The 25136-nt window shown below is 46.4% G+C and overlaps 3 protein-coding genes across 10 annotated transcripts in view; 1 reads left to right on the top strand and 2 right to left on the bottom strand.

Moving 5' to 3' along the window:
• KATNAL2 (katanin catalytic subunit A1 like 2) overlaps positions 1-2909 on the top strand; it is a 31474-nt gene extending 28565 nt beyond the window's left edge. For all 6 annotated transcript variants that reach the window (XM_066569716.1, XM_066569711.1, XM_066569713.1 and 3 more), the window contains one exon: positions 166-2909. In XM_066569716.1, the coding sequence (XP_066425813.1) occupies positions 166-305 (140 nt within the window). In that variant the 3' untranslated portion in view covers positions 306-2909. The remainder of the gene's footprint in view (positions 1-165) is intronic.
• On the bottom strand, positions 569-16328 carry HDHD2 (haloacid dehalogenase like hydrolase domain containing 2). Of its 3 annotated transcripts, XM_066569717.1 has the most exons (8): positions 16277-16328; positions 15903-15971; positions 14022-14157; positions 11113-11321; positions 8826-8910; positions 5455-5671; positions 4651-4714; positions 569-3521 (listed from the first exon to the last, which is right to left on the bottom strand). In XM_066569717.1, exons 3-8 carry the CDS (start codon positions 14120-14122, stop codon positions 3418-3420), a joined length of 780 nt encoding a protein of 259 aa, XP_066425814.1. In that variant the 5' UTR covers positions 14123-14157; positions 15903-15971; positions 16277-16328; the 3' UTR covers positions 569-3417. The 3 variants fall into 3 exon arrangements, with proteins under 3 accessions (XP_066425814.1, XP_066425815.1, XP_066425816.1); XM_066569718.1 differs by lacking the exon at positions 16277-16328 and having other exon boundaries at positions 15903-16081; XM_066569719.1 differs by lacking the exon at positions 16277-16328 and having other exon boundaries at positions 14022-14154; positions 15903-16081.
• A 1707-nt stretch (positions 16329-18035) lies between these two features.
• On the bottom strand, positions 18036-22189 carry IER3IP1 (immediate early response 3 interacting protein 1). Its single transcript, XM_066569720.1, has 3 exons — positions 22002-22189; positions 20390-20491; positions 18036-19545 (listed from the first exon to the last, which is right to left on the bottom strand). Exons 1-3 carry the CDS (start codon positions 22090-22092, stop codon positions 19490-19492), a joined length of 249 nt encoding a protein of 82 aa, XP_066425817.1. The 5' UTR covers positions 22093-22189; the 3' UTR covers positions 18036-19489.
• Positions 22190-25136: the final 2947 nt, after the last annotated feature.

Below are 25136 nucleotides of genomic sequence, written 5' to 3'. Positions count from 1 at the left end.
TTTTAAAGCTGTCATTATCTGTGCTCTCAGCATAAATGTAATTTTTAATTTATCTCACTACATTTAGTCTGTTGTTTTCCTACATTAAGTGTTGGACTAGGCATGGATATAAAAAAGTGTATTTTGGTAATAGTAGCAGGATTTATTCAATTCTCTTGTCTTTAGGTAACAGTAACTTGCCCATGATCCAGCTGGACACAATCACAACCGCGGATTTCCTGGATGTGATCACCCACACCAAGCCATCAGCAAAGAATCTGAGCCAGAAGTACACGGCCTGGCAGAGGGAATTTGAGTCTGTCTGACAGGAAAAATCAAAAACCTCCAAGCCATTTGCCATCCAAAGTGGCCTCCAAAAGGTCAAATGGTGATGGGGAAGGGTTGTTTCAAGGAACAAAATGCAGTGACAAGTGTCAGAGGGAAATCTTTACTTTCAAAATGCAGGGGGTGGGTGAAGGGGTGGTGGTTATTCTTAATTCAAAAAAGTTCTTGGAGTTAGTGTGATGGCACAATCCTATGCAACAAAGCCTGCAGCCTTAATTTTATGTATAAAGACTTAAAAGACTGATTGATTGATTCTCAGTCTTTATTCAAGACAGATTTTGGGTAGAACTGGAGCAAAGTTTAAAAGCAGATAGACAATTCGTGTAATTCTCCATTTCTGACACTCCGTAGAACATCACAGTCAGTGTAGCTTTCCCAGCAGAGACCTGCACCCTTCTTAATGAAACACAAAATAGGAGTTTTTCAGTGAAATTAGTGGGGCATGTAAATTTGGCTAGTTTGTCACTATTTTCAGTTGAGTTCAAAGCCTTGAAGCATGTTATTGTACTGTTGGTTTGGGGTATTGCCAAAGTGAAAAAGGCAAGGAATTAGAGAAAAACTGTAGAAAATCTGAAAATTTAGGATAATTAACTAGAAACTGTATTGGTGGCTACCCAATGCTAGTTTGCAGCCAGCCATAAAGCAGAATTGCAGAACCCCAGGATGGGTCAGGTTGGAAGGGACCAGAGGGGATCACAGCTGGTGCCACCTCCCTGCTCCAGCAGGGCCATCCGAGAGCACAGGACACAGCATTGTGTCAGAGGGCTCTGGAATATCCCTGGTGAGGGAGGGAGACTCCACCCCTCTCTGGTCTCTGTTCAGGACAGAAGTTGTGCCTCCTGTGCAGGGGAATTGCTGGGCTCAGTCCCTGCCTGTGGCTCTGGTGCCATTGCTGGGCCTGGAGCAGAGCCTGGGCTCTGCTCTGTCCCTCCCTACAGACACAGGGACAGACACAGGGACAGACACAGGGACAGCCAGGGCCGAGGGCCCTCTCACAGCCCTGAACAGCCCCAGCTCCCTCAGCCTGTGTGTGGAGTGATGCTCAGTCCCTTCCCAGGTGTGCCAGCTGCGTGGGGGCTGCAGTGAGCTGCGCAGCACCGTGCCAAACGTCCCCCATGCTGGACTGTCCTGCTCACACATGTGGCCAGGTGAGCAGCCAGCACTGCCACGTGTCCTGCACTCTTCCCATTAGAAATTCCAACATTTTTTTCATTTTTTGTCATTTTTTCAGGGTCCAGGTCCTATCACTGCCCTCTCTCACCCTCCTTCTTGCTCATGAATACACTTCCCCTCCATGCAGTTCTCAATTTTCCTTGGCCTGGTGTGTGTCTGCATTCCAAGCACCAGGGTTGTGCAAACTTTCCAGCACATTCCAGGACCTCTGAGGCACTGACAGTCCCTTTTATTCCTGCATCAGTCACACATTATTGGAAGTCTCCAAGGGAAATACCTTCACAGGATTTTGCTGGTACATCTCCCACTTCCTGCACCTGACTGTGACCCCAGGCCACAGACCTCCCTCACATCCATCCTTCCAAGCAGAAACCAACAGGTTCAGAATGGCTGGCACAAAACCCAGACGTGTGAATTTATGCAAAACTGAAGCTGGCAAGGGCCTACAGACACTATCTAAAGATAGCTTCTGTTCCTCAGAGGTCTCTTCTCCCAGGCAGAAAGTGTCATGATGAGAGGAAACAACCTCAAGTTGCACCAGGGAAGGTTCAGGTTGGATATTTGGATATATTTCTTCTTGGAAAAGACTGTCCAGGCCTGGCACAGCTGCCCAGGGCAGTGGTGCAGTCCCCATCCCTGGAGGGATTTAAAAGCTGTGTGGATGTGGCACCTGAGGACATGGGTCACTGCTGGCCTTGGCCGTGCTGGGGAATGGTTGGACTCAGTGATCTTAGATAACTTTTCCAGCCTAAATGATTCTGTGATTTATTCTTGTGTTTCTACTGCAAAATCTCCTCCATCCACCCATTCCATTCCTGGCATAGTCTAAATCTGAACGTAGTAACCACCCACCAAGGGAGGCTGCAGAGAGACACTGTCACATGTGAGGAATTCATTCATCACCATGGTTTTGTTTAACAAGAACGAGCATGGCTCATTAACACTAAACTGTATTTTCAATAAGGTTAATACTCCAGTAATGCATAATTACAATCTAATAATTTAACACACAGGAGCACTGTAAAACAACTGTAAAGGACTTTGATTATTACAGTTTGCAAATGGACCAGAAAAGCCATTTACCATCATTACAAAGTTGGTTCATATTGGGGGATGTAGTGCATAGGAAAAGCATTGCACGCCTACAGAATTAAATTTCATTTTACAGCTCTGCTAACCAACTGTAAAAACTGGAATCTGTCCCCATGGCTTGTGAAGGATTTTTTCCATAACATACAAAAGAAACAAAAAAATCCCCAACAAAAGTGAAATTTTGCAACTGTAGCATTAATAGGACCCTGCTGGAGCCTAATTTTAAAAAGTCACAGTCTCTAAGGCATTTAATACCAGAGTTTTGTTTCTGTATCATTCTTTTTAATAACAGGATCTAATTAAAACATCCGTAAAATGCTGACAGTTTTTAATTTTATGTAAAATCTGAAAAGCAAATAACAGGATCTGCTCTAATGAAAGACAGCCACAGTAGTTATTATTAAGCAATGGTGATATTTTCATTTAAGAGTCACTTCTAAACAAGCATAATCTCTACCTTTAAGTCAGAGCAGAGCAGAGCAGAGCCATTAGTGAAATCACTACAGGCCATTGAGGCTGTAAGGCTCTGTCTGAGCTTTATTTACTCGAGTGTTTTCAGTGCATGTTTTCAGTTTAACTTATTCTGCAGAAAGTGACACTTTCCTGACAGTGCCTTTCATCAAGTATTCTTTGAAAAGTGGAAATAAGGAAACACTGTCCTGTGTGTGTGTGCCTGTGCTGGGCCCACATGGATCCCCTGCCTCTCACAGCCCAGAGTGGTGTCTGATGGATGCCACGCATGCACTGATCTTGGGACCTTAATTTTTGAAGCAAGAATGAAGGAAATGGTGTGAAACAGATGTTTCTTCAAGCTACCTGTTCCCTTTCTCACAACATCTGCTTCAGGATATGTTCCACTGCCTCTGGGAAATTCTCACAGGTTAAGTAGGGACCTGGGTTGATTTTGTCTTCATCTGCTGGACGGTATTTACCTGTAACAGATTAACACAAAGTCGCTTTACCAAACTCCTTCTTTCTCCCCCCCTGAAAATTACAGCCTTGTCATAGCAGTAGCAAGCAGGAAAATGCCAATCTGGGCAAAAAACATCCCACAAGGCTTCACTAAACTAGTGCTGAGCCCTCCTGGAGATTCCTCCAGGGGCAGCTCTGGATCAAAACTAGTGTTAATTGCACCGGTTCACTCTGCTGTACTGGCAAATGTCCACGTTGTAGGTTCTTAAAATAATAATAATCATAGAATCCCAGAATGGTTTGGGTTGCAAGAGACCTTAAACCTCATCCAGTCCCACCCCCTGCCATGGGCAGGGACACCTTCCACCATCTCAGGATGCTCCAAGCCCCATCCAGCCTGACCTGGGGCACTTCCAGGGATCCAGGGGCAGCCACAGCTGCTCTGGGCACCCTGTGCCAGGGCCTGCCCACCCTCACAGGGAAGGATTTCTTCCTCAAATCTCTAACCTAAATTCATGTCTTTCATTTTGAACCCAATACTCCCTGTTCTATCACTACAGTTCCTGATGAAGAGCGCCTCTCTGAAGACTCTTCTGAAGAAAAGCAGGATTACTTCCCTTCATTTTCAACATATCACACTGTATGGCATGAGCAGCTGCCACCTCAAAGAGACCTTTCCCAGTCCATGGGTCCATCAACAACACCAACAATACCTGTCAATCCCTTCACGTTCCACTTCCATACAAAGCAAAATTACATTTGTAATTGTTGAGGAATGTCACCAGAGCTCCTGCACAATCAGAGGTTACACTGCTGTGACTGATTTTGGCAATCTAAGGTGTGACAATAACAGCTCCCTGTTCTGTGATTACTGCTCTGGATTTTTGAGTCAGAGCAAAAATTCACACCTACAAGAGCAGCTGTCCCCATCCATGACTTTGGTTACCCTGCCATCACCTGGGGTCTGTGCTGTGCTCTAGCCCTGGCATCACCATTTTCTGCTTGACAGGCTGCCTCTGCCCCACCCCAGCAGGGATGTTGAAGCTGAGGGCTGGCCCCAGGGCTCAGAATCCCGTCACTTCTGGGCACAGGGTGACATCACTGAAGGCACTACTGCCTCTTGCAATGACCAATCCATCGAGTACTTACCTGTCCTTACCAAAATGCCACGCATGCCTGCCTGCTGGGCACCACCAACATCATCCCTGCAGTCCTGGGACACAGCAGGAGAGCAGTGGGTTAGTGGGCACAGACACTTCCATAACCTTCTCTCCTTTGCACATCACTTAAAAGCAGTGACACAGAGTCAGATCTTTCAGCTACCCCATTGGTCACACTGTCACAGGAGTGGTTTTCTGTGTGCTCTCTGCCTGATCAAACAGTGACTAAAGTAAGAGAGAAAACCCCATGGATTACACACTAAATCCTGTGAACTTTCATGAATTGTTTAGGTTGGAAAGCCCCTCTAAGACCATTGAGGCCAACCATTCCCCCAGCACTGTGCAGGCCACCACTGACCCGTGTCCCACACACCCACACAGCTTTTAAACCCCTCCAGGGATGGGGACTCCACCAATGCCCTGGGCAGCCCTGTGCCAGTGCTCAAAGTCCTATTACATTAAGCATTTTTCTCTAATATCCCATCTAAACTTCCCCTGGCCCAGCCTGAGGCCGTTCCCTCTGCTCCTGTCCCTGTTCCCTGGGGAGCACAGCCCGACCCCCCGGCTGTCCCCTCCTGTCAGGAGCTGTGCAGAGCCACAAGGGCCCCCCTGAGCCTCCTTTGCTCCAGGCTCAGCCCCTGCCCAGCTCCCTCAGCCTCTCCTGGGTCCTTCCCAGCTCCATTTTCTCTCTAGAAATGATGCTTCCATGCTCTGGAGCCCCTCTCTGAGGCCCTGCCTGCCCCAGATGGCAGCACTGCAGGCGGGGCAGTGGGGAGGGTTTGTGCCCACATACATCTCCGATCATGACGGCCTCCTCGGGGGCACAGTCAGTGCCCCGCAGAGCCTCCAGGAAGAAGGTCTTCTCTGGCTTCCCCACCACGGTGGCTTTGGTGTCTGTTGCATACTCCAGCCCTGTCACAAAAGGTCCAGGTCCCAGACACAGGCCATCCTTCTTCTTGAAATACCTGGCTTTATGGATCGCTATGAGAGGTGCCCCATCCAAAATCAACCTAAAGAATGAATGAATGAAGAAGAGATCACAAAAATTATATTAAAGGAACTGTATTTACAACTGAAGGCCTCAAGAGGCTTTCGCACAATCCCAGAATGGTTTGGGTTGGAAGAGACTTTAAAGTTGATCTCATCCCACCCCCTGCCATGGGCAGGGACACCTTCCACTGTCCCAGGCTGCTCCAAGCCCCATCCAGCCTGGCCTGGGACACTTCCAGGGATGCAGGGGCAGCCACAGCTGCTCTGGACACCCTGTGCCAGGGCCTCCCCACCTGCATAGGGAACAATTTCTTATAAGTACAGGATGAATAATTTGACCTTTATATTTTAGCACTGAAGGAATTACAGTAAGAAGTTACATTAAAAAAAACTCAAAGCCATTTGAGGCATTCACATCCCTCTGAATTTCCCTGTTAACCCTGGGAGTTTTAGCAGGCTCAATTCCACAGAACCTGCAACTCATCTTTGGCTTTCACATTTCTGTTTTGTGCCCAGCATATTTTCCTTACAGCAGACACTGCATCCCCCTGTCCTGCAGCAAAGGGAAGCTGTGTAAGTGCTGCACTACAGGAAAGCTCCTGGTGCACCAAGCACAGCAATATTATTGCAGTCCTCCCCTCCCAAGTTTCAGTGCAACAAGCACTGAACTGCCTTCTGGACTGCCAAACATTTTCCCTTTGATTTTACACTTTGTCCAGGTAATGCAGGTTATTCCGATCTTTATCACAACAGTGTAAAACACTGGCTGTACTCTCAGGGCAGAAAGGAGGATTCATTTTCCCCTCAACCCCTGATTTTCAAAACAAAACAAAACAAAACAAAACAGCCTTTAAGAAAACAAAGCCTTGCTTTGCCCCTGTTGTAGGAGGCTGGCTGAGGTGAGCTGGATTCTCCTTGGAGGATGTCTGCAGAGCAGTCTGGAAGCTCTGAGCAGGGCGTAAATGATATTTCATTTCACTTAATTATCACAAAACACTCCTATTGAATCAATGCATTCCAAAGCAAGCTGAACAAGAAGAGAGCTGGGTTGTGTTTCTGTGAGCAGCCAGACATGGTTCATGAGGGGAGGATGCCTCTAGGACACAGAAAAATTTAATTTGACAGCATCACCACAACCACTATGTTCAGCACTTTGCAGGAGAGATGTCACCTGAGAGAATTCTTTCAAACATGGCATCAAAATCCCACTTATAAAGGAAGAGAAATTTAGTCTCAGTCATTTCAAGTGGTGCCTGGAGAACAGCCAGACTCTGTGTATCTCATTTTGGGACTCGTGTTGGGTTAGATTTACCTAAGTTAATGTTGGGTGTCAATGGAATAGTTGCCTACCACATAATTAGTCAGCCTGGGCTCCTCACAGTTGGTGCAGAGGAAAAGGCACTCCTAGGGCACAGTTCAACTGTCCTATTTTAAGCACTATTAGGTAAAAAAATGCCCTGAAGTGCCTCTCTTATCCCTCCAGAGCCCAGATCACCAGCACAGACACAGGAACCTGCGCTTAGATATCTGCATTTAATCAGATTCACCTCAGAGTTCTGAAATCCCGATGCAATTCCATTTTCAATGTAAATCCCAAGTGACTTAATTATCTGAGCAGTAAAGGGGAAGGAATAGGGCAAGGCTTGACAAGAAGAGAATGTGCCAGTGCCCAGTGTTTCCATCAGGCCACAGAACTGACACCAGCAAAAGTTTATCCCCCATAGAGAATGGGGGGAAACACCCAGAACAAATCAGTGAGATGTTACAGGCCAGACAGAGCCCATCCTGGCTTTTTTAAAGTGTCTTGGTCTTCAGCCCAAAGCAAACAATGGATATTATTCAACAATTAATATATTTAGGACAGAAATACAAATCAATAAAATGATGTAAGCACTGGGATACTCAACAGGTTAAGCTCCTGCAGTTGTGAAATTAAGAGTTCACTCATGACCCAAAGTAAAATTCCAAAATCAATGCCTTTGGAAAGGCTCACTAACGAGGCAGACAGGGTCAATTTGGGTTAACATCTGTTGATGTAACACAGAACTGGCAGCAGATGAGGACAGCATTGGCCCCCCACTCCAAGAATCCTCCCTAAGACACTGGTGGACAGTACCTGATACTCCCTCTTTTACTTTTATGGTTATAAAGACTGGTTAAGGGGTTTAGTATGAGGGTTTTCACCAGATTTCAAGGTGCAGAACTGTGGTAGCCCCCATCCAGTGAGCAACGATGGGGAAGGGCTCATCCCATACATCACCAGGGCTACGCTCAGCTACAGGCTCACATCCAGTGTCTGAAAGCTGAAGGCTTTTCAAGTCAAAATACAGAGTGTGGAGTCAAGTCAGAACCAGTGAGAAGGACACATGGCTCTGCACTCATGGATGGTCACAGATGGAGTGTATCTGACTTACCCCTCAGCCTAGAGGCAAAAAGAGCATTAAAAATAAAACACTCAAGATCAGCTCCATAGCCCACCTGCCCCAACAGGTTGTGCTGGACACTCCTGAACAGAAGATCCTTCAGAAGATACTGCTGGATATCCTGCATTAGGCAGGTAAGGAATAATCTGCCCTAAACACTGGATTCCTTCCCCACAGCACACAGACTCTGACGGCTGGGCTTTGAACACAGAATCTGCCTCTCCTCTTGGAGAAGAGGAAACAGCCTCAGGCTGTGTCAGGGCAGGTACAGGTTGGACATGAGGAGGAATTTCCCCATGGAAAGGTATTGGAAGGAGATGCCCAGGGAGGTGTTGGAGTCCCCATCCCTGGAGGTGTCCAAGGAAGGCCTGGACATGGCACTCAGTGCTCTGGGCTGGTGACACAGTGGGGATTGGTCACAGGTTGGACTCAGTGGGATGGGGGTCTTTTCCAACCCAAATAATTCTGTGAATGCTTCCCCACATCCCTAGTTTTGTGTATTGATTAATTGCTAACTTTTCCCCTCAGTGACAGCTGTAACTGCACTTCTGCATTATTTAGACTGAAAGGTGTAAAAATGAGGTCTGGACTGCCTGAAGTTCCTGGTGGAGAACCCAAATCCCACAAGATTAGTGGCTCCCTCACAAGCTGCATAATGTTTGATATTCCTACCACCCTTTTCTTCCCAGAAAGAGCAGAGAGCCCAGCAGAAGACAGCTTCCCCTCCAGCCCCTGCCAGGGGCTGCCTTACCGAAAGGCTCTGTTCATCATCTCGTAGTGGAAGTGCTCAGGAGCCAGCCCCACCACCACAGCATTGGGGTTATCCGTGCCAATCCCTAGGAAAGACAGGATTTCGTTCACACTTAGCAGCCCACAGTCAGCAAAGTGCATTTAATCACTTTAAGGCAAAACCAAGCATTTTCCGACACAGTCGTAGCACAGAGACTGCTTTTATGTCTTTTATAGATGAAGAAAGCATCTGTGGAAAAGGTGCTGCTCTATCCAGACTGTTCCATCCTCTAGGATCTGGACAGTCTTAACAGCAGCTGTGGGATGATTCTGCTACTGCTCCCACTGAAATGCAGCAGGGCACAAAAACCCCTCTTTTAATTAAATGACTGCTTGCCATCTGAGAACCCCTCTCCACATGTATTTATGTGCTCTGTAAGACAGTAAAGCAGGAATTCAAGTGAATCCCATCCAGTTTTTCTATTCCCTCTAGCCACAGGAAATTCCACTGACTGTTGTTCCATGCACCAGTCTGATTCTGACAATAAAGACAGTACTGCAACACGGCCCAAAAGTTGCTACCCTAGGTAATTTTGGGCTTTTCTGGAAGGTTTTTTTTCAAAGTGGATTAGTGCCCTTGGAAACAGCTCCACTGCAGTCCCACCCCTGGACAGAACCAGCAGTGGAAGCAGAGCAGCACCAGCAGGAGGGTTTTACTAGTGGCATGTTATTAGCTGAGGATTTTTTCCACCTTCAGACACACCCTCTGCACCTTTGGCAGGACAACCAGAGCTCCTGGCTGGCTCAGGTTTCCTGCTGCATGTCCCTCGGGTGGCTCAGCCAGCAGAACATCCACTCAGAGGTGCCATGGTGGATTTGTGACATCGCCCAGAAGCATCTGAGCCCTTAAACCAGGAAAGGATTCCTTCATCTGCCTGTGACCAACTTTAACAGAGAGATTAGCCAAGAACGGCTCAATAGCAGCCATTAACTGGAATTTAAAGCACTCTCCACTGTACTTACGTGTTCCAAAAGCAGCACTGAGGATATGTGGGCCAAAGCCCTTGTGGCAAAAACAAATCAAACAACCCACTCCAGACCCCAGCAGTACAGGTGATGCACCAATGTGCCCCCACGTTACCTCTGTCTGGGCCATCTTTTACAAAATTAGCATCAGCTCCTGAAAAACTGATGGAAAGATCCCAAAACTATGGAGACTGAGCTGATTTAAATGCTGTCAGTGAAAGAGCTGCTGCCTCTGCTGTTTCTCACCCAGGAAAGCCTTCCTGGAGCACAAATATTGCTGAATATTGCTGGGGGCACATTTCTCTGGATATGCTGTTAGGTAGAACAGATTACCAAGTTTCACTGCTCTCACAGAGGTTTTTTCTCCTAAACATTTACCTCACTGAAAATTTCTGACCAGACTATGGCACCAAAATTTAACAGAAAACTCCTAGATCCTGGCAAGATTAGAACCTACTTAAATTACACAGCCAAAATATTTCAGTTTGTAAGGCAAGGGCAAGGCAAGCCATCCAAACTTCTGCTTGCCTTGACTTTAAATAAGAAATTTTGAGTATACAGTATACAGTTTTCAACTCTTAAGTATGTTAAAAACATGGGTATATTTGCTACTCTTGATGTCCAAGTGAGAACAGATCATTTTCTGCTTCCCTGATTACTGAGGGAGGGAAATGGGAGCATCTGTCAGCAAAGCAGATCTTAAGCAAGTCTTTAGGGATGACAATTTAGAGGACTCAGGCTGATGAACCTTCTGTAACCAGTGAAGGTATCCAAGTACACAGGGTGAAATCTAAATGTTGAGTATAAGATAAGAATAATTGCCTGGAGATTTTGCATTTAATAATAATCTATTAACAGAGAAAGAGCCTGCTGTGTGTGCCTACACACTGGTTTTTCAGCTCTTTATCAGTAAAACCTCTGCTGGAATTGCACAAACTGACACATCTTTGCTACAAAAAAAATCAGCACTGGTAGGTCCAGTAAAGCACCAATGACCTGGTGATAACTATTACTTCATATTTTACACTGGAAATGAATGAAAAGCACTGAGTTTTACCAGAATTCCTGACTATCTGAAGGCCTTGGCTGCCATTCCCACTGCTCCTCAAGAAGATACAACTTCAGGCTGTTTTGATGTTTGATTTAAAATGAAGAAAGGACCTTTATGACCCTGCAGCATTCCACATTTCAGGCTCCACCATGGCTGGTGGTCTGTAGATGATCGAGAGCACCACATCTCATTAACTGCTGTTCATTAATTAGCTGCTTCCTGAGCACCTCACCTGTGAAATCAGGCAGGGCCTTGTCGTCCACCAGGAGCAGGGGCCGCACCTGCTGCTGCTCCAGGAGGTTCCTGGCTGCTGTCAGGGAGGTGAAGATCTCGTGCTCGGCGATGTCGAAGCCCAGCCGCGTCAGCCTCTCCAGCAGGTCCCTCTTGCTCTCCTTGGTGGTGTTGGTCACAAACCGGACGGTCAGCGGGGCACTGCGCAGCCTGGGGGGGACACAGGGACAAACTGGACACAGGCTCCTCCTGTTCTCACACCTCTGCTTCTCTCTGGGGCTAAAAACAGCCCCAAAGGCTGCAGATGTGTCAGAACCCAGGAAATTCTTCTTCTCGAACCCCTGACCAGGGGGCTCAGAGACCTTGGCACAGAGCCCAAGACCCCTGTGCCTTTGATCTTGACCCATGGAAAAAAATTACCAACCTTATATGAGGATTTACCATGAAAGTTTAAGTAGAATGAGAGTGAATTCATCTCAGGGTGAAAAAAATAGATTTTTGAGGTTTTTAGAATGGGGGCTTAGGGTCCCAAGATGGAGGAATTTGGGCATGCCTTGTCCTTTTTCCTTCTTCTTCCTAACCTCCATCTTCTGGGTGATGTTGGCACTTTTAGATTGGTTTAGAGTAGAAGCTCACTGTCTAACATAGGTGATAGGTATTGGAAAGTTATTGTAAATAGTGTACATGTAGTTTTTAGTATAAAAAGATAACACCGCCCCAAGGATGGGCAGTGTGCCTCAACCCGACCTGTCAGACAGACCTTGGTGGGTCAGAGAAAGAATTTTATAGATAAGAAACAGTAAACAACCTTGAGACCAAGAATAGAAGAGCTCTGTCTCCTTCTTTGAGTGCCAGGCTGGGAAAAGAGACTTTCTGACACATCTTGGGGTCACTCTGACCAGCAGAGATTCTGAGACAGATGCAAAGAGCACACATAAGACTGGTGCCACACAAAAACTTGTGTGATGTGGAACAGACAGCAGAATTACACCCCCCAGACCAAGACAAGTCATCCTCCCCTCCTCTCCCTCTCTAGCACAAAGATTCCTGAGGCAAACAGTGATTGCAACTCCCTCCTCACAGCAGCAGCCAGCACATCTATGATAACTAATTTGAAAAGCCTTTTTATTCAAACTACACAATAAATAAGACAGTCCCGCTTCTTGATCAAAAGAAGCAAACAAAATAAGCTTGTTGCTGAATTAATATACTGAACTCCACTGCTGGGTGAATTTCCCAGCAGCTGTGGCTCGTTCAGGAGGCTCCAGGAGCCTGTGTTACCTTGGTGGTGGTTTTATGTCAGCTTCTGCAGCCATTTCCCCCTTTCCTGAGGAGCACCGGTATCACATAAAACCACGTTATTGCCCTGTGCTGACAGTAAATGCTACCAAACAATCAAATAATTTTAAGTGACAATTTCAACAGCATTCCTTTTAATTATTCCCCCACCATCACTTTCTCTGTTGCTATAGGAACAAACACATGCATCAGGACTGTGTGGAGAACATCAGAATAAAGTTGGAGACTTGCTTTCACCTGCCACTTCCTTCTATCTCTTGTTTTACACTGACCATTCACAGGTATGAGCTGATAAAAGAGTCCCCTGGTTGATAATAAAATAAAAATTAATATGATTTTTCCCTCTGGACCTCAATAGGGAACTGTGAATGTAGTAACCCTAAAATAGGCACCTCTCCATTTGCTCCCTATGCAAGCTGCATGCCATTCCTTCCAGCTTCTCTTTTGAGAAGGACAGGGACGTGGACTGGCAGAAGAGAGTGGTATAATAATTTTTTTCAAACCTCTGAGCCAAAAGACCTGGCTGTTTTCTCTGCCACCTGCCTTCCATACCTGTGACAGCACATATATATTATACGGAATTTCAGGAACATTGACTCTCATTTCTCCCTGCAGCAGGAAACAGTGCAGTGAGTGAAAGGGCAATGAATGAGTACCCAGTGTTTCAGCAGTTTTTACTTCCTTGCAATTTTACATCTTCAGGACATAATAATTTCCACAGCACTACCTGTGGAAAATTCAGCTTCCTCATCCCTCTGTGAACTTTTCCTCTGATCTACAGCTGAGAAAACCCTTAGCAGCCCATTCAGCTCCAGCAGAGTTCAGTTCTGCTCCTATATCCTGATTAATCCTTAGTGCCCCAGAATCCTAAAGTGTCCTTCTTCATTCACCACAGTATCATCTATAACTCTGGGATTTTTCCTCAGCCATTTCAAGTTGTCTTCTCCAGAAAAACACCACAAATATTCCTGGGATTTTGTGTCCTATTTCACCACTGACCTGGCTGGAATAAATCACTTTGCTGTACCTCAGTGTCTTTAGGCACCCTTTAACCATGAGAGAAGGAGTTAATTTGACTGCCCTATTAATGTGTTGAAATTACTACAAAAGAAAAAACAAATTACATTGCCTACCTAGCAGAAAGAAACTTTAAAAACAGTAATAACCAAGAAAAGCATTGTCTGAATGAAATGAAAACACTGCAGAGGTTGCCTTGCTCCCTTGACCAAGCTTTTCTGTTATCCCACTTTATCTCAGCACAGATCTGAAAGATCTGACAATCAGAGCCCTGAAGAACAGCTCAGCTGAACTGATTTTGGGGTAATTCACCAGAACTCAATTTCAGCTGTGGCTGTCTCACCTGAATCAGTGGAGACACCCTGAAGATTGGGGGTTTTATGTCTAGAAAAGGCTCAGAAAACACAGGAAGAGACACTGAGGAGAGCAGCAGGGGCTCAGGTGACACCAGTATCTCTCTCCACCCTTTGCTGAGCTCTCCTGGCATGAACACAGCACAAAGGATTCGCCCGCTCAGCCCACTCACCCACCCCTTTGTGCAAACAGCACTGACACAACCTCCCAGAGCAAACCCAGAAGAGAGGGGAAACTTGCCTTTTGAGTGCCTCCTGGGCGCCGGGCACGGCCGAGTCCTCGATGTGGAGGGTGCCATTGAGATCCACCAGCACGGCCTTCAGCACGCGCCGTGCCGCCATCGCGCCTGGGGACAGGCCGAGGCACCCCGGGACTGCTGAGGAGTTAAAAAAACCCCACATAATTCATATGGAGGGAGGTGTTTTTCCTCACAAAGACTCTGTGAGGAAATCGGGTGCTGTTTGTTCTTTAAGTGCATCAAAATAAAATAATGTTGTCTGGAGGACTCAAGGGTTCCGGGGAGAGAGGGGGCCATTAGGTCTGGGAATGCTGGGCGCAAGGCCTCAGCAAGAATATTTCAGCAAGTCCTGCCGACACCAACAGTGAAAATAAAGACACAGCGTTCTAAAGCTGCATCTGTAAAGCTGCATTTTGGCTGTAAAGCTCAAAATGCTCGGCCAAAGTGGAAATTGTTGGTTTTGTTTTTTGTAAGAGTGATGCAGCCCACACCGCAGCCACTCTGAGGCTGCTCAGTGATGACAGTGAGGATTTTTGCAGATTTTTAGCCAGGAAGCTGTCAGGGCTCAGGCAAATCCAGCACCTTGAAGGTCATTCCACGCTCTTGAAAAAGGGGCAGCTTTTCTGGTTCCACGTACCCAGCCCAAAATAAAAGCCAGGATTTGAAGGGTAAAGGCACCAGGGGAGGAACAGAGAGGTGATGTTTGAGTCCCCTGGCTAAAGATCTGTCTCCAGAAACAAACACTTCCCCTCATTTGGGCTGCAAGCACTGCATTTTACTCCATGAACAAGTCTGAGGAGCTGTTTATCAGAAAATGTCCAATAAAGCTCCAATACAGCATGGTTTTCTCCTGTTCATTAGACAAGAATCATCTGAAAAGGCTGAGAGAGTTGGGATTATAGAAGAGAAGCTTCGGGGTGATCTGATTTTGGCTTTTTAGTACCTGAGGGACAATTTCCAAGTGATGGAGGGACAGCACCCAGGGAATGGCTCCCAGGGCCAGAGGGCAGGGACAGATTTTGGGCTCTTGGGAATTAGGAATTGCTGGCTGGGAGGGTGGGCAGGCCCTGGCCCAGGGTGCCCAGAGCAGCTGTGGCTGCCCCTGGATCCCTGGCAGTGCCCAGGGCCAGGCTGGATGGGGCTTGGAGCAGCCTGGGACAGTGGAAGGTGTCCCTGCACATGGCAGGGGTTGGGATGGGATGAGCTTTAAGGTCCCTTTCTACCCAAACCACTCTGGGATCTGCCAACCCTATGGGTGACACCAGTTTTGTGTTCAGCTGGTTTGGTTACATACAGCATGTAGCATGTCTGTACTTTTAAAAAAGCACACAAAGAGTCAACACCATGACTGGAACCTGCCCTAATAGATTTCTGTCAGTTTTATCTTTGCAGACAGTTTTATAAATGGTCATGTGGGCCTGGGGTCTCAGGTACATGGTGCACACACACACAAAACAGGAAACTTTGATACTCCACTACCCTTATTCCTACTGGTTCTCTGCAATAAGAAAATAAATAAAGATGCTTCTCTTACTGGATGTCTGTTGATACAAAAGCCAAAGTTAAATGTTAAAGACACACAGCTGAAAATAGAACTCCTAAAGAAGCTTCATCAATTTCAATGGAAATTGCTACTATCATTATTATTATTATTATTATTACTACTGTTACTGTTTTTATTTTACCGTTACTATTTTATTTTTACCCTACATTTCCATCGGTTCTGCTGTTCACAGTGCATCTATTTGGGAAATATGCAAGTTATCAGCAGAGCCAGTTTTCAGCACACCCTGATTTTAAGGAAAAAGCTCATGGACTGCCAAGGAAGTTCTATAAGGTTCCAGAACGTCAGTTCTCCTAATCACATCCCAAGGAAAACTCACCTTGTCAGGACAAAGGGACACCCCAGCCCCGGTGTCTGGGACAAGGACACGAGGAACACAAGACACAACCTAAGGGAAAGAGGGATATATTCTATAGAGATATATGTCGTTATATATGTCCCTCGGTGGGAGGATGGGGATGGCACAGGTGCGCCCGTCCCCCAAAACCCCCGTCTTTCGGGGATAGTACCGCCCGTTCCCGCCAGCTCACAACGGGCACACGGGCTGGCCCATTTCCTACCGGGGGAGTCCCGACCGCGGCGAGCTCTCCTTTCCCTGACACCGATGGTTCCGCCCGCCCGTTCGCGGCCGAAGGCGGCGGACGCGCCCACGCGGAGGAAAGGGGGGAGCAGCGCGGCTCCCCCAGCACTGACCTGTTCCCGCCGCCGCCGCGCTCTGCCCGCCGTCCGCGGGGTCCTGGCAGGGCCGCGCCCGCCCAACCCCGCGCCGGGCCCGCCCGCCGCCAGCGAGGCAAATAATAAACAGAATGTATTGATTGTTCCCATTTATAAGTACCGACCTCAGCCCGCAGCGAGCCTGCCGCCGGTCGGCGTCCGGCAGCCGCGACAGGCAGCGCGGGGGACAGCCCGCAGGGCCCTGAGGGCGCGGGGCGCACCCTGACATTGGGTATGGTTATAAATTATGTAAATTACACCCGTTCTATCCATTATATCCCTATTGTTATACCTGCTACAGCTTCTTTATCCTATATATGCAATATGTAATCATACCTTATGTGGATATGATCATAAATCATGTAAATTATATCCCTTATATCCTATATGGACATGTTTGTATCCGTAGCCATGCACTGTGGATATTCATAAACTATTTATCAATAATATATCAATAATCTGTATATTATGGATATATTATGCCCTCTATGGATATATGTAAACGTTATATACAAAATGCTATCATATTCATATATGGATATATTCTACCCATAATATCTCCACGGTAACTAGTATATATTTCTATACAAATATATATATATATATTTTTATCTATATTTGGAAGAAATTATTCCCATACAATTTAATGTTTTAAATGACATCCATAATATGTCCATAGTGATAATATAACATAATTATATTATAATCCACTTATAATATCGATATATGAATAGATTTTATACCTATAATTCCACATTTATATGTTTATATGTTTTTGTAATGTGAATTTTAACGTACAAATACATTAATTTTATATATTTTTACAAGCTATCACTAAGGTGCATAGACATGCAATAACTTTATTTTGCATGTTCCTTGTTTTTTGCAGTTTCAGCCACAGCGCTGTTCCAGAGCTGCTGGAAGCCACGTGAGGGGACGGCAGCAGTGTGGTTATGCCCTGGCTGTCCCTGCACTCCCTGCTCGTTCCCTGCACACCTGATCCTTGGATGCTGCCCCACTTTGAATCCCAATTTTTCACCAATGCCAGGTGAAGCTTTTCCCAGTTTTGCCTCCAGTGCAAGATTCCTGCTGCTCCTTCTCCCTGCCCGTGTTCCTGCAGCCCCTCTGGAAGCAGAGCAAGGAGAACATCACTTTTCACCTGTGTTATTTTAAAGCTGCTGCTTGCAGTCTTTAGTGCTGGCCTTTATTTCAGTTAGGACAAATTAAGTTTGGATGCAGAAATGGGGTTACAGCCTCGCTGTGCCTCAAATCATTCAGCACTCACTCCCAGCGCCACAGCCACGGAAACATCCACTGCCGCTTTTCTTTCCAAAAAAATTTCATAGGAATACAGAAGGTTCCACACACACATTGCCCCGTTTCCACCAAAGACAGACCTGTGAGAACAGCTGAGCCTCGAGGCTGTACCCTCGTCACCTCTGACTGACACAAAGATCATCATAGAGATATTAACTTCTAACAGATCCACAGGTTGTAAAATCCAGGGATCCTGAAGATCTTGTTCTGCCTCAGGACAGCATTGCCACGTCTCATTGGGTTTGCTACATAAACCAAAATACAGCTCCACAGCAGAGGTGATATTGCCACATGCATGAGGAAAAAGTTACACATTTCATAAAAGAGCAGTAACTCTGGTATCTGCAACAGGATGGAGCAGAGTTTTGAGATATCCCCACTGTAGAGAGAGAGAGAGAGAGAGAGTTGGGAAAGAGAGTGCTTAACTTGGAAATTCAGGATTTATTTACAAAAATCACAAGAGAAAAGGAAACAACATGAACCTCTCCTCCTGGATGTACTTTACTCTGCAAAAACCTGTGATTGAAGATCACATTTAAATGCATTTACATGTTTTACATATTCTTCTTCATATACAAGAGCATATGCTTTAGTCATCAAGACATTGGAAGAAAAGATGATTGGCTAAGCTGCTTTAAAATAATGAAACTGCCAGGTTTCCCTTGGCCTTCCCTCTTTAAAATTAAAGTCAAACACTTTAGCAGAAGAACAGACAAAGAATTCTAACTTCTCTATACAGATACATGAGAATCACCTTTTCAGACCTAACTCAGCAGTCTTAATTGAGACAAGATTGGTAGGAAAGCAATTAGGAGCATCCTCTCCCACAGAACTGCAAAGTCACACACACAGTTGCACTTTCAAAGCTGTTAATTTAACAAATGATGATGATGATGGAGGGCAGGGGAAGGAGCATTAACAGAAGAGGCTGCAAATTCGGGGTTTTCCCAAAGAAATGCATTTGCAAAGCGCAGGGTATTCACCTCCCATGGTATTCCCCTCCCACGTTTCCCAGGAAGCTCAGAATACAAACAGGTCCCCACTTTGACCACAGTGATCACCACGCAGAGTTTAATACATATTTTAAAAAGTATAATAACAATTCTTGACAGAAAAGTAACAAATACTAATCACTAATATCCCCAAAGTTAACACAGAGTTACTCAGCTTTAAGAACAGCTTTTTTTCTTAATTTTAAATTTTTTTCTTTTAATTATGCACTGCAATTGCACCCATTTTCTACTGACTTTACCATCAGTATGAAATACTGATTTGAAGACAAAAATCCCCAATCAAAGCAGAAAAATCCAGCTTCCAATGTTAACCTGAATCAGGACTCTTTACCCAGCTGATTTTATCTCCCTCCATATCACAGCTGGACTTCAAACCTTTATAACAAGTATTCTTTATGACATGCTTTCAGAGCCTAATTCATATTCTCTTAAACAGTTCCGTGGTAGTAATTGAAATGGAAACAAACACATTGTTGTTTTCCTCAATTTAAAAACAAATTGGAGAGCGTACTGAAGGAAATTCATCCCTGAGTAACAAAGCATTTAAAAGCTGCATCCCATTGCCAGTCACTGCAACATCCTATGACATTTACTCTAATAATTAATCAACACTATGAACAGGCAGCAACAGAACTGGTCACAGTCCAATGTGTTTGCAGCGTTGTTGCATTGATCCCATGATCCTGCTTAATGAAACTGCAAGGGAACATTAGGAAATGGGATAAATAGAAACAGTGTCTTTTATTATTTTAAGTTGAATGTCAGATTGACAGCTAAACCGTGCTGGATCCCAGGGAACTCGGAGCAGTGGTGGTCAGCAACTGGCTTCTTTGGATATCCAAAGGGTTTCCACCGGGTGTCTTCAGCCAAACAGCAGGAGGAGAACAATTGTGATGGAGTTCAGGGCTATTAATGGCACTGCAGAGTTGGGGAAAAAGGGAAATTAATAGTGAAAATTTTGCTTTCCACATCACAAAATGACAGAGCTTCATAAAACGTTGAGAAGGGGCAGAACCAGTCAAGATTTTAGAAATACAATTCATTTTCCTATGTAAAGTAGGAACCAGTGGAAGGAGTCAGGCTCAAAGACATTAGTAGAAAGCAACAGCAGAAGTATTTTTTCCACAGCGTGTTTTAACTTTAACCCAGAGCCTTTAGTTCTGTTTTAACTTCAACACAAATAACTGTCTCCAAATGAAAGTAAATGATCTAAAATTCAGCTTATATCCTTGGCTTTACTGTGCTTTAGAATAAATGTTTTGGGTTTTACTCAGTGGTGGGCAAGACAGGTTAAAATTTGTTACTCCCTCTCTACCAGCATCTACAAAATGAATTTTTAGTGTCCTTCATAATGAAGAACTATCAGTAACTTAAAAATTAAGTATATTTTTCTCCCCATCTTCTGAGGCATATAAGCCTGGCTTACCTTTCAGAAACTCTGGAATTACATTTCCCTCACAGATATTTCCCATAAAGTTGGATTTAGACAAAGTGATTGACACTAATTGCACACTTCAGTTGATCACCAAACTTCCTCCCAGCTGCCAAACCCCAAGGGAAGGCAAAAGCAGGAGAAACACAAGCCAGAGCCAGGGAGTGTTTTTGCATTTTTACCAGAATTAGGGCACTTTAGGCGAGGCCTGCACCCTCTCACAGAGTCCAGGCTCGGATGAAGTATAGATTGGTGCAGAAAACAAGACATTACAGATTGTAATAATAATCATCATAATCATAATGATAATAGTAAATATTGTGCCCTTACCTCTCATAACTGTTCGTATCGATCGAATGAGGTTTGTCAGCTGTGCTTTAATTCCTGGTTCCTCTCCAAATCCTCCGATCCCTTGATCGCTTCCCCAGCCAACTGGGTCACATAAAAACAGACACACACTTTAGGAAAAAAACCCCAAAACCACACAACAAATGCTGCAATTTTAGCGAGCAATCTATCCTGAAAGTAGTTTATACTAACACAGATAGCCCAATTAGCCTCATCTCACGAGCATATTTTAATACAGTAGGCTGAAAGCTGTTAAACCTCAAACCCACGTTTCTGTAAAGAAAACCCTCACCTTTTTTAACACACCACTGTTCCCTGCGTGCCCAGACTAACAGGTGAGTTCATCTGGGCTTAAAAAATAAAACAGCTGTCAAAATAAACCCTAAACCAACTGCACCCTGTTCATAGTACTGAAAACAAAATACAAATAATTGCTGCGTGTGAAGTGGTGATGCTTCAGCACTGAAAAAGGGGCCACAGGAGAGAAAAATGGCCAGCACAAATTCCAAAATTGGGGTGATGATTTTTCCAACTGCTGTAAAAAAAAAGCTAGAACTTTAGAGGAAAAAAAAAAAAATGGGAATTTTTCTGAGTGTAGCAGAAGTCCTGAAGTTTTACGATGCCCAGACACAGCATGATGAGACCAGGGATGTGTCCAGGGATTTCTAAGACCTGCTGGTTGCAGCCCTTACCATTTTGGGAAGGAGCAGAGCAAGGAGCAGCTCTCAATACACCAAGCTCCACTGCCCAAGCTGTGCATTTCTTTCTCCAAAGACCACTTTTGAGTGATTTCTGTTCTCTCTTTCTCATCTCCCTGGCACCAAACTGAGGGTGGTGGGCGAGTCCTCTCCCTCACCAGCCTTGCTAGCTGCTGCTTCCCACTGGGATGAGCCTGGAACTATACTCCCAAGTCTCACGAGGCTGACAGGTGGCTTCACCCATCCCACTAGTACCCACATCTCCCTTTTTTAATTCCAGCTGCTCGTCAGGAGAGCCAAAGAAAAGCCCAAAACCAAACTGAGCAGATCCCTTGAAACAAATCCAGCAGGGGAAAGGGATGCCCTTCTGCACTCCTGCCAACAACCCTGGCTCAGCCTGACATGGAGAAGTCAGGATTCTCCACACGAGTGAACTGGGAAACCTTGGATCGTTGGCCTTTCTTTTTTTTTTTTTCCCCACGGCTTTGCAGATCTTTGTCGGTGGATTTTCTCTGTTTTGCAGGGCTTTGGCTTCTTTTGAAGGGCAAGGATGCCCAGCCCCGGGAATCCCACAGACCGAGAGTCGCCATCTCATCAAGAACCAGGCACGGCAAGAAAAAGGAAACCTTTGTACGACACCAAACACTCCGAGGCGCGGCACGAAGGCCGTGAAACAGTTAAAAATGAACAGGAAAAAAAGGACAATTACAGGGGGAAAAAAAAAAGAGACAGACAAAGGTACGACGAAAACGGCTGGGAATTCATCGCCAAAGCCCAAACCCACCCCGATTCCCAAAGCCCTCCCCCGTGCGCTGCTGCTCCCACCGGCAGGGAGCGGCGGCGGGGCCGCGGCCACCGCGTCCACCCCAACAGGCCGGGCGGCCCTCCCAGCTCACCGTGGCGGAGGAAGCGCTCCTCGTGCAGTACGGCCACGGCATTGACGATGAGGAGCGAGGCCTGCAGCAGCGAGTAGAGCGTGAACGCCATGGCCCGGCGGGGCGGAGGGGGGGCGGCCCCGGGAGCAGCACCGGCAGCGGGAGCGGGAGCGGCGCCCGAGAGAGACGTGGCGGGGCTGGGGGCGGGGTCTCGCTTCACGGCCGGGAGGGGGCGGGGTCTTATGGGCGGGGCCTCAACTCAGGGTTTGGGGCGGGGTTTTGATTGGGCGTGGCCTCTCCGCGGCTGCCGCGCGTTGGGCGCGCAGGGAGGGGGCGTGGCTTTGTGGGGCGGGACAGGTATGGAGCGCAGCTTGATGATCCCGGCCCAATAGGGCGTGGCGTGGTTTATTGGAGGCGTGGCCTCCCGGCAGAGCCGTGCCTGCCCCGTGGGGCGTGGTCTAGAGGGGGCGTGGCCTCCTGCTGCCGGCAGTCGCGGTCCAGTCCGGGCTTGCCCGCGGATCCCTCGGGACCCCGAACCCCTCAGAGCCCCTCGGGTCCGGCCGAACCCTGCGGACCTCGCAGAGCCCCGTGGATTCCTCGGCGCCCCTGGGATTTCTTGGAGCCTCTTGAGTCCGTTGAATCTATGGATCCATCTGGTCAATGGATCACTTGGATGCCTGTGGATCCCTCGAATCCGTGGATCTCTCGGAACCCCGTGGGTCTCGTGGAGCCCCTCGGGTCCATTGGATCCGTGGATCCCTCACGCCCATGGATCCTTTGGAGCCCTGTGGAGCCCTCGAGTTCGTGGACCCCTCAGAACCCTGCAGGTCATTCGGAGCTCCTTGGTTCTGTCGGGACCATGGATCCCTCGGGTTCATGGATGCCTCGGAGCCCTGTGGTTCCATCAGAACCCCTTGGGTCCGTTGGATCCGTGAATACCTTCAGTCAATGGATCCCTTGGAACCCTGTGGATCCCTTGGGTCCATTGGTCGTTCAGAGACCTCTGGATCCCTTGGGTCCATTGATCTGTCAGAGCCTCTTGGGTTCATTGGGCCCATGGGTCCCTCGTGTCCATGGAGCCCGTGGAGCCGTGTGGATCCCTCGGGGCCATGGATCCCTTGCATCTGCATGGGTTCCTAGGAACCCCTTGGGTCCATCGGATCTGTGGATCCCTCAGGTCCATGGATCCCTTGGAGCCCCGTGGTTTTCTCAGGTCCGTGGTTCCTTCGGAGCCCCGTGGGTTTCCCAGATCCGTGGATCTCTCGGAGCCCCATGGACCTCACAGCGCAGGCTGTGACATGGGAAGCTCCGCTCGCTGTGCAGCAAGTGGCCTTTGGATTCGGAGCAGGAGTAAGGCTCATCCTCATCCTCCTCCTGCTCCGTTGGTGACGTGGTAACATGGTGTGTGCCAGCAGCAGCGAGACACTGCCCGGCGTGGGGCAGCCCCCGTGGCCATCCTTCATCAGCAACCCAACACAAACAGAAATTAATAAAAATACATAAACACTGCACGTGCAAAAATACATGAGTTTATACTTATATTTATCCTTGCGGACAGCGGGGTTTTTCCATGTGTTTTCTCAGCACATAGGTTTTCCTTCTGTCCTTACTGGGGTTTCTTGCAGGAGGTCAGCCCAGATCCCAGATGCCATTTATCCAGCACATAATCCAAAGCACACTCCAAAAGAAACAATTACCTTTTATAGCGGATTGATCACTGCTTCTCCAGTCAAATTACAAAATAGCCACAACTGGAGCTCAGAGATACTGTATCTCTGTTATAACTGCTGTAGTAACACACTTATCCCTGTACTGTAGTTACACAGTTATCCCACAGTTATACAATAACAGTGTAGTTATTGATGCACAAATAGACATTTTTTCCCCTTTGCCTCTTTCAGTCCCATTGGCTGAAGGGGGTGATTTGCATAACCCCCCTGATTTTATTTCCCCATAATCTCACAGTACACAAGCCCCTTAACTCGGATGGTTGGTACTTCTATGACTCAATCAGGGCACAGTGATTTGTATGATCACTTTGTGGTGGTGGTTATTGGACCCGTCTGCTGCAATAGAGGCGACAGCTTTGTGCTCCGTGTGGTGGACTGCAGAGACCCCATCTCGATTCCCTGCCCTGCCACAGACTTCTGACACAATCTGGGCAAATCATTCACCCCTTGTCAATATTGTGTCCCCATGCTCTGTGTGAAGATCCCCTCACCAGCAAGTGATGATCTGATACTTCAAATAATCAATTGTCATGAGTATGTAATCAATAGATGCTCAGACAGCATGTGAATCAGCTGTGAAGAAACCCACACCTCAGCTTCTTCTTGTGTTCATCTTTCCTTCCCAAAACACCCTCTTTGGTACAGTCAGTGTCACAATATTGTGCATCTTAATAGTCACTACTATTAAATAACATTACGTTTTAATACTGGAATAAAGATAAAACACCCTGCCACCAGAACCACAGCATATTTTCTTTACAATTTATTCCCAAAATTACTGCTATTGTACAAGGGAGATAGAGAATCAAGGATGTTCATCAGAGTTCTGTCATCTGGTCAAAAGCATTTGTCATTTCAGCCTCAAAAAGGAATACAGTTTCAATTCAGGGTAGTGACTAAAACATCTATTGCAGTTCCAGTGAGCTCGATATTTTTAAAGCCTGTACTGAAGTGTTTACTTACGTGAAAACTCATTGTTTTTCCCAGATGCTGGCTTTGGTTCTGAAAACTCTCATGTGTATGATTAACTTCATAAGCCAGCAGTTAGTGGGAACCCTTGAGTGTAGTGGCACATGTGAGCACACACTTGCAGGCTCAGGAGCTCCAGCACAGCTTCTCTATTTCTCATCTAGGTTTTTAGATTTGCTATGACTGCAAAACTCCTAAAACTCACCATTTTATCATTTTGAAATGGAGCCATTTCTAATTGCCTGGTTCCCACTCCCTCTTCCCCCACCCCAAATTTGCGGGGGCTTATAATTCAAATAATCTTTTTCCATCTGTAAATAACAAAACAAATCAAAAAAAGCTTTTCTTGAATTTCCCAAACTCCATACAGGCAGAGAAAGTCAATATTGGCACGAAAAATATAATCCCAAAGGTCACTACAAGTTTTTCAGAAGTTCTGAGTGATGACATGTGATGG

The sequence above is a fragment of the Molothrus aeneus genome, chromosome Z (genome assembly GCF_037042795.1).
Source record: "Molothrus aeneus isolate 106 chromosome Z, BPBGC_Maene_1.0, whole genome shotgun sequence".
Lineage (NCBI taxonomy): Eukaryota > Metazoa > Chordata > Aves > Passeriformes > Icteridae > Molothrus > Molothrus aeneus.
Note: the sequence above shows the minus strand (reverse complement) of the source record. Positions and strands in the feature narration are given on the sequence as shown.